This window comes from Sus scrofa, chromosome 9 (genome assembly GCF_054392235.1).
Source record: "Sus scrofa isolate SSC_HxYL_T2T_F1_AM1 chromosome 9, Sscrofa_HxYL_maternal_Yorkshire_Landrace_v2.0, whole genome shotgun sequence".
Taxonomy (NCBI): Eukaryota; Metazoa; Chordata; class Mammalia; order Artiodactyla; family Suidae; genus Sus; species Sus scrofa.
In genome coordinates, this window is record NC_139391.1 from 62496680 (window position 1) to 62513293 (window position 16614).

At 35.3% G+C, this 16614-nt stretch overlaps 1 protein-coding gene across 2 annotated transcripts in view; it reads left to right on the plus strand.

The window, feature by feature from the left end:
* The window catches only part of GUCY1A2 (guanylate cyclase 1 soluble subunit alpha 2), a 409569-nt gene that overhangs the window by 120331 nt on the left and 272624 nt on the right, over positions 1-16614 (plus strand). Inside the window, exon 6 of one of the 2 annotated variants that reach the window (XM_084978389.1) lies at positions 3330-3802. The exons of the other annotated variant lie outside the window; for it this stretch is intronic. Within the exon in view, the coding sequence (XP_084834515.1) occupies positions 3330-3352 (23 nt within the window). The 3' untranslated portion in view covers positions 3353-3802. Of the gene's footprint in view, positions 1-3329; positions 3803-16614 lie in introns of those variants that run through there. 2 annotated transcript variants of the gene reach the window in all.

Genomic DNA, 16614 nt, shown 5'->3' on the forward strand with positions numbered 1-16614 from the left:
ACACTCTCTCCAGCATTTATTGTTTGTAGGCTTTTTAATGATGATCATTCTGAGTGGTGTGAGATGATACCTCATTATAGTTTTAAAAGATTGCATTTCTCTAACAATTAGTGATGATAAGCATCTTTTCATATGCCTATTTGACATCTGTATGGCTTCATTGGAGAAATGTCTATATAGGTCTTCTGCCCATTTTTCAATTGGGTTATTTGTCTTTTTTTATTGATTTGAATGAGATGTTTGTATATTTTGGAAATTTAAGCCCTTGTCAGTCACATCATTTGCAAATATTTTCTCCTAGTCTGTATGTTGTCTTTTTGTTTTTTTTCTTTATGGTTTTCTTTGCTGTGCAAAATCTTATGAGTTTGATTAGGTCCAATTTATTTATTTTTGTTTTTATTTCTATTGCCTTAGGAGAATGACCTAAGAAAATACTGGTAAGATTTATGTCAGAGATTGTTTTTCCTATGATCTCTTCTAGGAGTTGTATGGTGTCATGAATTTATTTTTGTGCATGGTATGAGGGTGTTTTCTAGTTTCATTGATTAACATGCAGCTGTCTGGATTTCCCAGCACCACTTGCTGAAGAGACTGTCTTTTCTCCATTGTATATTCTTGCCTCTTTTGTTGAAGATTAATTGACAATAGTTTTCTGGGTTTATTTCTGGGCTCTTTATTCTGTTCCATTGATCTGTGTGTCTGTTTTGGTGACAATACCAAGCTGTTTTGATGACTGTAGCTTTGTAGTATAGTCTGAAGTCTACATATAAGAAGACTGTTGATCTTGAAGTAAGTTAATCCCAGCAAAATCAGCCAGCAAGTGAGTGAGGAAGAAGTAAGAACCTAGATAGACATTTGGAAGCCAATCACTTAGGGACAATGTGACTGAACATTTTGATGTTTCTGAGTCTCCAAACTACACAGTCACTGCTTTAATGCCCTTCTTTGTAGGGTCCCTAAATAACTTTTTCAGAGAGAGATATGGCCTTATGGACAGCTTGCATAGGCTTACTTCCTTTGCTTTGTTTTGATGATACTCAATATTCCATGATTGTAGATTAATTCTTTCACTGCAAACATGCACACATATGTGCCCCAGGGGCTGTCTTCTGCAGTTACCACATTGTGTGGCTTCTACGGGAAGACCAGAGTGCTTCTGATACCAGCAGGGCATGGTCCTTCCAGAGAAACCAGTTTCAGTCAGCTAGGGCTGCCATAACAAAATACCAGAGACTGGGTGGCTTAAACAACATACCTTTATTTTCTTACAGTTCTGGAGGTTAGAAATCTGCAGTGGACTGGATGTTTGTGTCACTCCCAAAATTCATTTGATGAAATCCTAATCCCGATGTGATGGTATTCAGAGTGCAGCCCTTTGGAGGCAATTAGGTCCTGAGGGTGGAGTTCCCTTCTAAAAAGAGGCCATTGAGCTAGCTAGCTCTCTCTCCTCCATGCGAGGTTACAGTGAGAAGTTGGGAATCTGCAACCAACCCAAAAAAGGGCCCTCACCTGACCTTGGGGCACTCTGATCTCAGCCTTCTAGTATCCAGTGAGAAATGTCTATTGTTTATAGGTCACCCCACCTATGGTACTATGTTAAAATAGCCCAAGCTGACTAATTAAAGTCTGAGATCAAGGTGCCAGCCAGTTTGGTTCCTGGTGAGAATTCTTTTCCTGGCTTGCTGTATCTCACATGGCTCATCTCTGTGTGCACAAGTGGGGGAGAAAGAGGGAGAGAGATAGAGAGAGAGAGAGTGCTCTCTGGTATCTCTTCCTCTTGTTGGATTAGGGCTCCATCCTTAAGCCTCATTTAACCTTAATTACTTCCCCAAAGGACCCATCTCTAAACACCATCACACTGGGGGTTAGGGCTTCAACATGTGAATTTTGGAATTACAGAGTTCAGTCTGAAGATGACCCATGCGGAGGAGCACCCATGTGAATGGGTGTCTGCCCCTGAGGTGTGGGCTCCAGCACTGACATTTTCTTTCTTTTTTTTTTTTTTTAATTTTTTTATTTTCCCACTGTACAGCAAGGGGATTAGGTTATCCTTACATGTATACATTACAATTACATTTTTTTTCCTCCACCCTTTGTTCTGTTGCAACATGAGTATCTAGACAAAGTTCTCAATGCTATTCAGCAGGATCTCCTTGTAAATCTATTCTAAGTTGTGTCTGATAAGTCCAAGCTCCCGATCACTCCCACTCCCTCCCCCTCCCATCAGGCAGCCACAAGTCTTTTCTCCAAGTCCATGATTTTCTTTTCTGAGGAGATGTTCATTTGTGCTGGATATTAGATTCCAGTTATAAGTGATATCATATGGTATTTGTCTTTGTCTTTTCATGTTGTAGCATATATAAGCAATTTGTTTATTTTTAGTACTGAATAGTATTCCAATTCATAGATATAACACAGTTTGTTTACCTGTTTACTACTTGATGGACACTGGATTGTTTTCACATTTTGGCTCTTATGAATAATGTTTTAATTAACATTTGCATATAAGAGTTTTTGTCGGTTACATTTCCATTCTTTTGGATCAACTCCTAGGAGAGGAACTGCTGTATCAAATGGTAAGTATATATATATATGTAAATTTTTAAGTAAATGATCACATTGTTTAATGGAAAGGCTATGCCATTTCACATTTGACCAGCAATGTATGGGGTTCAAGTTTCTTCACATCTCCACAAACTCTGGAAAATTATTCTTTTTGATCATAACTGTCCTAGTAGTGGGTGCAGAGTGATGGGGTTTAATGTACATTTCCACAATGACTAATGACATTAAGCATCTTTTCTTTTTCTTATTAGCCATATTATTCTTTTGTTAAATGTCTAGTTGAGGGAGTTCCCATAGTGGCTCAGTGGAAATGAATCTTACTAGTATATATGAGGAAGCAGGTTCAATCCCTGGCCTTGCTTAATGGGTTAATGATCTGGCATTTCTGTGAGCTGTGGTGTACATCACAGGTGCTGCTCCAGTCACATGTTGCTATAGCTGTGGTGTAGGCTGGTGGCTCCAATTCGACCCCTTGCCTGGGAACCTCCATATGCCACTGGTGCAGCCCTAAAACGATAAAAAAAAAAGTCTATTTGGATGTTTTCTCCATATTTAATTGTGAATTATATTTGTAATATTTCAATATTACAAAATTGAATTATATTTGTTTTTAAATATATAGTCTGGGAGTTCCCGTCGTGGCGCAGTGGTTAATGAATCTGACTAGGAACCATGGGATTGTGGGTTTGATCCCTAGCCTTGCTCAGTGGGTTAATGATCCGGCATTGCTGTGAGCTGTGGTGTAGATCACAGACGTGGCTTAGATCCTGTGTTGCTGTGGCTCTGATGTAGGCCAGTGGCTACAGCTCCGATTGGACCCCTAGCCTGGGAACCTCCATATGCCACACAGGAACAGCCCTAGAAAAGGCAAAAAGACTACATATATATATATATAGAGAGAGAGAGTCTGGATATTATATAGACTTCAAAATGTATTATCTTTTGAAACAAAAACTTTAACTTGATGGTAACCTTATTTCCTGTTATGGATCATGCTTTTGGTATGATGTATAACAAATCTTGTATAACTCAGGACCACAGAGATTTTCTTCTTTGTTTTCTAAGTGTTTTATAATTTAGGCTCTCACATTTAGATTTTTAGAACCATTTGCAACTACATGGATGGACGAAGAGGGTATTCTGCTTAGTGAAATAAGTCAAACACGGAAAGAAAAGTACTGTTTGTTATCGCTCATATGTTCAATCTGAAAAATACAATGAATATTCTAAAAAGAAATAGACTTACAAATGTAAGGAACCAACTAGTGGTTACCAGTGGGTAAGGGAAGAAGGCAGGGGAAAGATGGAGGTATAGTATTAAGATATGCAAACTACTATATGTAAAATAAATATGATACAAGGATATATTGTATAATATAGGGAATATAGCCAATATTTTATAATATCTATAAATGGAATATATAAAAGTCTTGAATCACTATGGTGTTATAGTGAAACTAATATATTATAAATCAACTATATTTCAGTAAAAAAAGAATACTAGAAAGAAAAGAATACAAATTATATCTTATCCATCTGTATTTCTTTAGAGTCCTGTACAGTTGCTGACATAAAGTAACATTCCTTAATTAAATGAACAACTCACAAAGATTTTATCCTTTATTACAAAGCCACATATAAATTAAAATCCTTCTTTCACCTTAAGCATTTAAAGTAAGAGGGCATATATTTTTTATTGCAGTTTTATAGTTGGGGAAACTGCAAGGCAAATGATAGAAATGATTTATTGTATGCTGTGGTGTTAGCACCATGTTTGCTGATACCTGTCCTAGAATTATTTTCACAAGGAAAGAAACCTATGCAAAAAGCTAATTGTAGGAGTGTTAAGAATTCAGCAATTTCCCAACTTTCACAGGATGTTTTTTAGAGTTGAATGTGCACTTGATGACAAGCTCTAATTAGAGAAAGAAATAAGCATATTTTTAAAATTAAATTCAATAGCTTCATTAATTCTTCAGAATTAAGAGCAAAACCAAATTCCTTGTGGTAAACATCCAATATATTATGGACGATTTTTTTTTGCATATTTTCTTACTGTTATCAAGCTGTTTTGCTTACTTGTTACTGTTTATCAAGCTCTTTACTTTAGCAAGGGATAAAGACTATAGAAATTATATACATAGTCTCATTTAATCATTCCAATAACCCTCTAAGCTCAAATCATTATTTTCATTTTATTGATAAAAACTGAGATATGAATATTGTGAGACCACCTAATTAGTTCTTTGTAGAAGAATTGGAGACAGACTTTACAAATAGGAGAATGATATGATCATATTGTTCCATGAAGAGCCCTAAAATATTTATTTAAATCACATTCTTAATAAAAGAGTAGAAGTTTTCACCAGAAATTTTTAATATTTAATAATCTTTGAAGCTTTATTTATTTATTTTTTGGATTACATTTTGTCTTGAGGATTTCATTTCTCGCAAGGGTCCTTGGGTATATGAGGAAAGGGTATCTTAGAATGTTCCATTTGGCTGGAAGTGTGGAAACATCTGAGGGATTTTTCTGGTCAGGTCCAATAAGAGTAGAAATCATGCTGAGATTTCTAGTTTTGGAGTATTTTAGAATAAAGGATGTTGAGTTCAGTGAACATGGAAATAAAAGATGAGAAATACACAAACAAGATTTAGAAATTGGTGATTTCCATGCCATGTTCCTGGATTTTTCAGTGGTGTCATATAGTTACATTGGTTTGCACATGGACTGAATTAGGCAGAGTGTGTAACAGTTGCCTTTATTTCCTGATACCTTCTGCTGGCTTCAGATCATATTAAATGTATTGAACTTATTATAAGATATGAAAAGCAAAATTAAAACTAGGATTGTCATAGAATTCTTAATAGGATAAAAATGTCAGACAAAACAGGCTCCATTGCTTTTCATTACTAGGATGTCATTGTTTTCAATGTGCTAATGAAGCTCTAAAGTTTTGTTACTGGAGAATAAATAAATAACCCACTGAGCGAGGCCAGGGATCGAACCCACAACCTCATGGTTCCTAGTTGGATTCGTTTCCGCTGTGCCACAATGGGAATTCCATGAAATAACAATCTTGTTTACATTTTTAATGTGGTTTAATGAGTTTATACTACATCATTCACATTGATATATTAAAATTTTGCAGTTGTTCAATGTGATTTAATGACTTATTCATTTATTTTCAGAAATAGAAGTAAAGGAATTATTCCACATTTCTGCAAGCTGATTAATTCAGTCCCAGCCTAATTCTGGGTCAATTTGTCTGTCTTGAGTTTCTCCTTTAGTCCTGGGTAATTGTGGACAGCCTGACCTGTTCTCTAGTTATATGTTGAAAGATCATGAAAGCAGCTGTTTACAACTCTAAAGCATTTTTTTTTCCTGAGACTAAGAACTGTTATTTTTTTTAAGTTACTGCTCATGTAAAATGTTTTTCAGAGGTGGCATCTACCAGCTTGTCCCTTAATGGGCTCTCACTTGTCACTACATCCTTAACTTAATGCCATAATCTAGATATAATCTGGCCATGAAGAATCGAGAGTAATTGGGTACCAGGATTCCATTAATGTAATGTTTTTTTAGGAAGTATATTATGCTTTGGATTTATGATGAATTGGTGGCCAATTACCATGCCGGGATCGTTTTGAAGTAAATTGTTATAAATCAGTTCTTCTGCCTTGGAATTTTGTCTTTGTAAATTAATTTTCACTGTTAAATCTCATCTTCTTAGTTTTAGCTTATTGCTCAAATTACTGAAGCATTTTTGAAGACTGATTCTGTTATTGTTGTATTAGATATTACTTCCAGGATATGTGTTTTAGCATGTCTTAAATAACATAAGGGAAATGGAGGAAAATAGAATAGGGAAATCCTATTAAAAAAATCAGGAGGGGAGTTCCCGTTGTGGCTCAGTGGTTAATGAATCCGACTAGGAACCATGAGGTTGCTGGTTCGATTCCTGTCCTTGCTCAGTGGGTTAAGGATCCAGTATTGCCGTGAGCTGTGGTGTAGGCCGGCAGCTACAGCTCTGATTCGACCCCTAGCCTGGGAACCTCCATATGCCATGGGAGTGGCCCAAGAAATGGCAAAAAGACAAAAAGGCAAAAAAAAAAAAAAATCAGGAGAATATGTAAAGGTGGCAGAGTAGAAGGATGTGGAGCTCACCTCCCACAATACATCAAAAATGCATCTACATGTGGAACATTTCTCATGGAAAACTAACTGGAAACTGGCAGAACAACTCCTGTACAATCAAAGCTCCAAGAAGTACCTCCATATAACTGGACAGTACAGGAAAAAAAGGCATCAGGTCTATACCTGCATCCCCTGGGATTGATCTGTGAGGAAGGGAAGGTCTGCCCTTACAGGGAGTATGTCAAGCCACAGTCTTGGCGTGCCAGTCATGGGGTCCTGCACAGAGGAGACAAGCACCTTTGCCTATCGGGAGATCTGCTAAGACAGAAGGGCCTAAACTTTATTCCCAAGGAGTGTATGCTGCATCATCAAATTTCAGTGTAGAGAGACATTTAGTGGCTGCTGCCACCACACAGCACTTCCCAATACCAAAGGGCGAACACCCAGCTCACACCACACATAGCTAGTCATGAGATCTGAGGAAAGACTTGGTCAAGCTATGCAGAAAAAGATTGAGGTGAAACTGGACTGTGAGCTAGGTGGAACCATGAAGGCCATTGTAAGCATACTTGTGGGGTGGCAGGAGGGGCCCGCAATGGCCAATAGCCATGCACACATGGGGTGGTGAAGAAAGAGCACATAGCATCTAAGACCTGAATCTCGGGCAAACAGACGCTGGGAGAGAACTCATCTAACCATGCAGAGACCGCCCACACACCATGCAGAGACCGCCCACACACTAGGTGGGGCAGAGATGGCCATCATCAGCATCCTCAGGAGTAGCCCTATGAGAGTGTTCCATTCCACACAACAGCCTTGTGCTAGATCTGAGACATACAGATTCTGGGAGATGACTGCCACACAGGCATACCAGATCTCTGGTGGCACCTCTAGCCCCAAAGCCCTAAACTCCAGCCCCAGACTACTTCACATCACAGCCTTGCATTAGGTCTTGGAACAACATAGAGAAAGGAACATGACCTTGGGCTGCTTCTAAGCAGAATCACATCACAGATGTGTGCACAGGTGGCACATAGGTCCTCTGACCACATGAATCTCACTTCAACAGTCATCTCCTTTGGGGCAGGTGCATACTCAAGGGCAACAGAGCCTGACTGAACCTGACTCTCAGGGTTTCTAAGATAACAACTGGGAACAGACCCCACCTATTACAGGGTAGTAATATCCAGGGTACAGATAGGAAGCAACACCTCACATCCTGCAGGACTCTATAGACACTCCAACACCAAATAAATTTCCTATCAAAAGAATAATGGCCAAGCCACCCTGAAGAAGGATGTGGCTAGTGTCCATAGCAAAAGTAATCCTCATATTGAAAACGTTAGACACACACAGTCTACTCAGGAACACTCTGATATAAAATATCCCTTTAAGACCACAGTGGATAACTCTTTCTTCTAAAATTCATACAGACAGAGGAGGCCAAGTAAAATTAGGCAGGGCAATTACTCTTAATTTAAAGAGTTATGTATATCCTCTGAAAGAGCAGATAATTACACAGAGCTCACTGATCTACCAGACCCAAGTTCAAAAAAGTGGTAATGAAAATGCTAACTGAATTAATAAAGATTATTTATAGAAACACATATCACCATAACAAGGAACTAGAAGCTATAAAGGTGAAACAATCACAGATATACCATTCAGTTGCCAAGAATGAAAGCAATCTGGAAGCAATGAACAGCAGACCAAATGACACAAGAGAAGGGTAGGTGATTAGAAGATAGAATAAGTGAAATAACTCAATCAGAACTGCAGACAAAATGAAAAATGAAAAAAAAGAAGGCAGCATGCCAGATATATGAGATAATATAAAATGTAGCAAGCATACGTAATAAAGGTTTTAGAAGGGCAATAGAGAAAGAGATCTAAAATTTATTTGAAATCATTATGGTGGAAAATTTCCCATATCTAAGGAAGGAAGCAGTTGGAGTTCCCATCATGGTTCAGTAGGTTAAGAAACTGACATACTCTCTGTGAGGATGTGGATTCTATCCCTGGTCTTGCTCAGTGGGTCAAGGTTCCCATGTTACTGAAAGTTGTGGTGAAGTTTGCTGATGTGGCTTGCATCTGGTGTTGCTGTGGCTCTGGTGCAGCTGCAGCTCCAATTTGACCCCTAGCCTGGGAACTTCCATATGTCACAGGTGCAGCCATTAACAAAAGAAAAAAGAAGGAAGGAAGGAAGGAAAGAAAGAAAGAAAGAGAGGGAGAGAGAGAGAAAAGCAAATATCCAGGTACAGAGAGCAGAGATGGTTCCAAACAAGATGTACTCAAAGATACCCACACTAAGGCATATCATAATTAAAATGGCAAAAGTTAAAGATGAACAGAGAATTGTGAAAGTAGCAAGAGAAAAACAAAGAGATAGTTGCGACAGACCACACCCCCCACCCCAATAAGGCTATCAGCTGATTTCTCTGGTGAAACTTCACAAGCCATAAGGGAGTGACGTGATATACTCAAAACCCTGACAAGGAATATCCTGAAATCTAGGACTTGACTCAGGAAGATTATCATTAGAATATATGGGAGAGAGGAAGAATACTTTAGACAAGAAAAAGATAAAAGAATTCATTAATTTTAAAACTAATCTAAAAGAAAAATTAAAGGGTCTTCTCTAAATAGAAAAGCAAAAATATTTAGGAGAGGGAAAATGACAATAGGAAAGGCAGATATATAAAAGGATTGAAGATTGCTTAAATAATCCAGTATAGAGATTAAAAAAACAATCAAAACATTTGCAAAAGCAGTTATAAATACAATGAACAATAAAAAGACATGTATGAAGATGTAAATAGGATATCAAAATCACAAAATGTTAGGGATGGGAAGTATTAAAATGTAGATATTTTAGAATATTTTTGAATTGAATGACTGTTTAAAGAAAATATGTGTAGTTATGGGTCAACATACTTGAACTCCATGATAGCTATAAATCAAAAATATATAGTAGAACCACAAAAATCAAAAAGAAAGGACCTTAAGAATATTTGAAAAGATAATTATCAAACAACAAAAGGAAAAAAAATGAAGAAAAAATGAACAAAGAAGTATAAGAAGAACTGGAAAACAAGGAATAAAGTGGCAGTAAGTACATCCCTATCAATAATTATTTAGATATCAATCCACTGTATGCCCTAATCAAAGATAGACTGGATAAAAAAATAAGAACCTACAATATGCTGCCTACAAGAGACTCACTTCAGGGCAGAAGACACATAGGGAGTGAAACTGAGAACGATGGAAAAAGATATTTCATGCAGATGGAAATGACAAGAAAGAAGCGGTAGCAATGCTCATATGAGACCTAATAGAGAGAAAGATAAGAGCATTATATAAAGGATCAATACAAGAAGGAAACATTATACTTATTAACATATACCCATCCAATATAGGGACACCTAAGTATATAGAACAAATACTAACAAACATAAGAGGAGAATTTAACAAATATAATAGTAGGAGACTTTAACACTACACTGACATTATGGTCAGATTATTCAGCCAGAAAATCAATAAGGCAACAAGTCTTAAATGACACAGTAGACTAGCTGGACCTAGTTGATTTCTATAGGACACTGCAAAAAATAAATAAATAAATAAATAAACCCAAAACAGAATACATATTCTTTTCAAGTGTACAGGGAATGCAGGATGGTAACCAAATAAGCTTCAATAAATTTAAGAGAATGGAAATTATTTTAAGGTCTTTTCTGACCAAATAATATGATATCAATCACAGAAAGAAAAAAAAAGGGGGGGGGGAGAATGAGCTCATGGAGTATAAATAACCTGCTATTAAAAAAAAAAAAAAAGTGAGTCAATGATGAAATCAGGAAGAAATCAGAAAATACGTGGAGACAAAGGAAAATGAAAACACAACCTTTTACGTCTAGTTGGTTCACCAAAAGCTGTTTTAAGATGAAAGTTCATAATGATACAGGCCTTATTCAAAAGGTTAGAAAAACCTTAATTAAACCTAACCTACAACATACAAAAGTTAGGGAAATAAGAATAAATAAACCCAAAGTCAGCAGAAGGAAATAATAAAGATCTGAGAGGACATAAGTAAAACACAGATCAAAAAAACAAACAAACAAAAAATTAATGAAACCAAAGGTGTTTTTGTTTTTGTTTTAAAGATACACAAAATCAATCAACCTTTATCCAGGTCACCAAAAAAAAGAAGAGAGATGACCCAACTGAACAACATAAGAAATGAAAGAGAAAAAAATATATACCACAGAAATATAAAAAATCACAAGGGAACACTATGAATAGTTATACATCAATAAATTGGACATCATATACGAAATGGACACATTTCTAGAAATATACAGCCTCCTAAAACAGTCAAGAAAAAAGAGATAATTAGACCATTTGTTGGTAGAAGTGAAATAGAATTTGCACTTAAAAAAAACAGCAGCAAGCAAAAAACCTCCCTGCAAACAAAAGTCCCAGACCAGATAGCTTCACTAGGGAATTCTACCAAAAAAATAGAGAAGACTTTATACCTGTCATTCTCAAGGTATTATAAAACATTGAATTATTTTACTTATGTCCTTGGGTCTTTATTTTTCCTTCTGCTGACTTTGGGCTTTATTCTTATTTTTCTAACTTTTGTATGTGGTAGGTTAGGTTGTTTATTTGAGGGAATACTCCCAAATTCATTCTATTAAACCACCATCACCCTGATACCCAAACAAAACAAAAACACTAACAAAAAAGAAAATTACAGGCTAGTATCTTAATGAATATAGATGTAAAGATATACAAAAAAAGTAGTAGCAAAATGAACCCAATAACAAATAAAAAGGATCATATACCTTGATCAAGTTGGATTCATTCCAGGGTTGCAAAGATGCTTCAACATATGAAAATCAGTCACTGTGATATACCATATTAACAAAAGGAAAGGAAAATACTCTCATCTCAACAGACTGAAAGTGATATTTGATAAAATTCAATAACCATTCATGATAAAACTTTCACTACAGTTCACATAGAGGAAATATATCTCAACACAATAAAAGCCATTTTTTGACAAGCCTGCATCCAACATAATACTCAATGGTGGAAAGCTGAAAGACTTCTTTCTAAATTCAGGAGCAAGACAAAGTTTCCCTTTTTGATCACTTTCAATGTAGTATTGAAAGTCTTAGCAACAGTAATCAGACAAGAAAGACAAATAAAAGCCATACTAATTGGAAGGGAAGAAGTTCAACTGTCACTCTTTGTACCTAAAATGATACAGAAACCCTAAAGACTCCACCTGAAAACTGTTAGTACTAATAAATTAATTCTGTAGATTTGTGGGATACAGATTATTAAACCAAAAGCTGTTACATTTCTTTACAATAATAAGGAAATATTTTTTTAAGTTCCATTTAAATTGTGTCAAAAAAATAAAATACCCAGTAATAAGCTTAACCAAGGAGGTGAAAGATCTTTATGCAGAAAACTATAAAACATTGATAATGAAAGTTGAAGATGATTCAAAGCAAAGGAAAGAAATCTCATGCTCAGGATTCAAAAAATTTGTATTGTTTAAATAGCCATACTATCTAAAGCAATCTGCACATTTAATGCAACTCCTATCAAAATATCCAGGACATTTTTCACAGAACTGGAACAAATAATACTAAAATTTATATGGAAACACAAAATTCACGGAAATGACAAGAAATAATGAGGAAAAAAACAAAGTGGAGGTATAACTCTTCCAAACTTCAGACAAAGCTCTGGTAATCAATACAGTGTCATATTGACACAAAAACAGACATACGATGGAACAGAAAAGAGCCCAGAAATTGTCCCATGAGCGTTCACCTAGTCTATAAGAAAGGAGCCAAGGATATTCAACATAGAAAAGACATTCTCTTTAACAAGTTGTACTGGGAAAGGTTGACATCTACATGTAAATCAATGAAATTATAACTCTCCCTCATACTGTCTAAAAAATAAACTCAAAATAGTTTAACAATCTAAAATAAGACATGGAACCATAACACTCTTAGATGAGAACATGGACAAAATGATCTCTGACATAAATTATAGCAATATTTTTTAGGTCATTCTCCCAAGGCAGTAAAAAGAAAAACAGTGGGACCCATTCAAACTTAAAATCAGCACAGCAAAGGCAACCATCAACAAAATAAAGGCAACCTACAGAATGGGAGAAAATATTTGCAAATGATTTGATGAACAAGAAGTTAATGTCTGAAATGTACAAGCAGCTCATACAACTCTGTATCAAAACAAACACAATAACAAAAACATTTTAGTCACATTTCTGTACTAACAGTGAAAAATCAGAGAGAGAAATCAGATAAACCATCCCATTTACCATCACATCAAAAAGCATAAATCTACCTAAAGAGACAAAAGACCAATACCCTAAAAACTATAAGACACCGATGAAGGAAATCAAAGATAACACAAATAGATGGAAAGATATACCATGTTTTTGGATTGGAGGAATCAATATTGTCAAAATGACTGTACTCTCCAAGGCAATCTACAGATTCAGTGTAATCCCTATCAAATTGTCAAGGACATTTTTCATAGAACCAGAACAGAATATTTTATATAATTAGTGATGCTGAGCATTTTTTCATGTGCCTGTTGGCCATCCATATGTCTACTTCAGAGAAATGTCCATTTAGGTATTCTGCCCATTTTTCAATTTTTTTTTTCAATTTTTTTTTTTTTTTTTGTCATATAATTTCTTTTGAGGGCCATGGAGGCAGCGAAACAGCCCTGGCTTGGAAGAGTGTCTGCTTCTCTTAGGGTCCATTGACACTACTGACTGCTGATCATTTCTAATAATTTGAGGGAACCAAGTCGAGTTATAGAGAAAAAGAACCCAAATATATTAAATCTGCTTTCATTCTTGTGCCATCAAGTGTCAATCCTGTTAAAGAAAAGGAAGTGTGAGAACAAAAGTCAGATGTCGTGGTGAAGAATACAATCCTGACGCTGAAGTCCGGGCTTGTGTTCTACACACTGTGGCTCATGACTTTAGGGAATGTTACTCTAGAAAGGAATAGATTACAGTTCACAAAGACTCCAAGCAGTGTGTTTAGTAGGCGACCTAACCAAGAGGTCTTTTGATTGAAATTTAATGTGGAACTTAAAAATAAATCTTAGACAAATTTGGACAACTAGATGTCAGATGATATAGAAGGAAAATAGCTTTATGCAATAACTGACAGTAAAAAGCAGCAGGAAAGAGGAGTTAAGAACAACTGTTGTGCCTCTGATAGATCCATACTGATACACATTTTATGGGTAATAAATTGAAATAGAAAGTTTAATACATTACTGTCCTGTGAGTATTATCACTAATAGTTTGCAACTTTGTAACTCAGTGTAAGAGTAAATTTTGTCTTAGAAAATAGATCTAAGAGAAACAGAAAATTAGTGAAGTACATCTCTATTTAAACCAATCAATCAAAACATGAAAGCATTACAGGTATAGTTTAAAAGATAGGTAAATTAAAGTGATGGTTTCATGAGAGTGTACCCTAAACAGAAGTTAGCCAAAAGATGTGATTGAAGCTTTCCTAACATAAATTATTAAACCAACACAAAATAAATATCCATGAAGGCACCAGATGTCAGTTGAGAGTTTATAGGCAATTTGGCTGAGAGCAGATATAATTTTTCATTTGCTTTGATGAAAATTCCATCTTCTAGAACACATATAAGAAATTATGGAAATTAATGGATTATCTGAATATGTTCCTTTCTAGCAGAGATGGTTGGTTATGAAAATGAAAATGATAGGAATCTCAGGAGAACATGATCATATAATCCTGGAGTTCAAAATAGACAAGAAAAGAAACACTGTTAGTTAAGCAGCCTAATCTTTAGAAAAGTAGAAACCAGAAGTTCTTGGCAAGATTAAAGTATAATTTTACAGACTATAATTCTAAAATACTATTAAATGGAAGACATCATCTCTCCTTCTCACACACACACACACACACACACACACACACACACTGAGACACAGATACACACATATACACCCTGTTCTTAGTATTAGGCTTTACCTAAAGGAACTATGAAATAGTGAATAAAAGGAAAAGATGATAAAAATCATCTGAAAAGTCCTTATGCATTCTCTTACAATAACTGAATTTTCATTCATAAATTTATTCATTAATAATATAGAGCACCTATTATATGATAGGTATATAAAACTTTAGATGTTCTTTATTTAGATGTTTAGATATGTTTTAAATTATTTATAAAATAATAGATTATGGATTTTTTTTTTTTTTGGTCTTTTCTAGGGTCGCACCCACAGCATATGGAGAATCCCATGCTAGGGGTCTAATCGGAGCTGCAGCCACCGGCCTAAGCCAGAGACACAGCAACTCGGGATCCGAGCCACGTCTGTGATCTCCACCACAGCTCACGGCAATGCTGGATCCTCAACTCACTGAGCGAGGCCAGGGATCTAACCCACAACCTCATGGTTCCTAGTCGGTTTTGTTAACCACTGAGCCACAGCGGGAACTCCAGATTATGGATTGTTTATAATCCATTCCTTTCAGCTTCTCCAAACCACTGTTAATTTGAAGAGTCAGTCTAATTTAAAAAAAAAATAAAATTTAGTAAATGTTAACAATAATTTTAACATATTGTCCTTAAAGTGAAGAATTATTTTAGAATTTTCATTCTTACTTTATTTGCTCTTTGTCTGTAAGTGGAAATTACTGGATTAATTTTGTAAGATTTCCCCCAGCTTTCAAATACTTTGTATATTTTCAATGTTATATTTGGGCTAGATTGACCAAAATCTTACATGTGAGGAATATATTTTTCCCTGAACACAATAGAACACCACTAGAAGTTTTATTTTTATTGTTTTTAAAGTAATATTTTATATAGAAAAAGACTATATTCTATATATACTATAAATGCAAGTTATGAAGCATAAAATAAAATATAGGATTTTCTAAGAGGAGTATAGATATTTCCAAACTAAGTCTTTAAAAACAAATGCCAATAATTGAGACCCTACACTACTATCCAAGCCTAGGGCAACCTGCTTTGATTTGTTACTCATATTTAGTACAACAGCAAAATATTGTGGGTATTATCTCCATTTTACCAATAGAGGGTTAGAGAGAGTCAGTAACATTTTTTTGGACATATATAGGCTGACAATTTTGCAATAATGAAATTTTTATATTTAGTTTTTGCTAAACTGTTTCCTAAATAACTAAAATGGATCATAAACAGGATTAATGTAACAGCTGCTATCATTTATGATTTCTGAAGTAGTCTAAATTTAATACTTAACCTAAAAAACACTTTATGCTTGACTAAACTGTCAAATCTTTTGTCTTTTAAGGTTTAATCTAAGAAATGCTTCTTGTAACCAAGTGTTTAGAAAACTGTGTTCATACATGTAGTCACACATGTTGATCTTATTAGATTTTGAGCACGCCCTTTATGTATGTTATTCCCCTGAATGCTCTCATTCCCTTTATATATATTTTGCCATGAGAGTAACGTTAACCATGATAGATAAAAATTTTTCTGTGTATAGAAGCTCCTTTATTTCAGATTAGGTTCTAGAGGATTTTTATTTTTGTTTTGTTTTGTTGTTTTCCCATTGGTGCTAAATCCAAAGTGGCTGAGGTGATTTTAGCTTGTAACGGCCAAATTTCTAACTCATAGAAGTGAGATTTAAAATATACAGATAGTATGAAATCTTACATCAGGCATAATCCTTTTTCACTTCATTTACCTGGTTCATCTATATTGAAATTAGGTTGAAACAAGAAATATCCTTTTTGATGATTTCCAGAAGTGACTTAGAAATGCTTCGGTAGCTACTGAATCCCCAACAAAACAGACACTCTGTTTCCTTC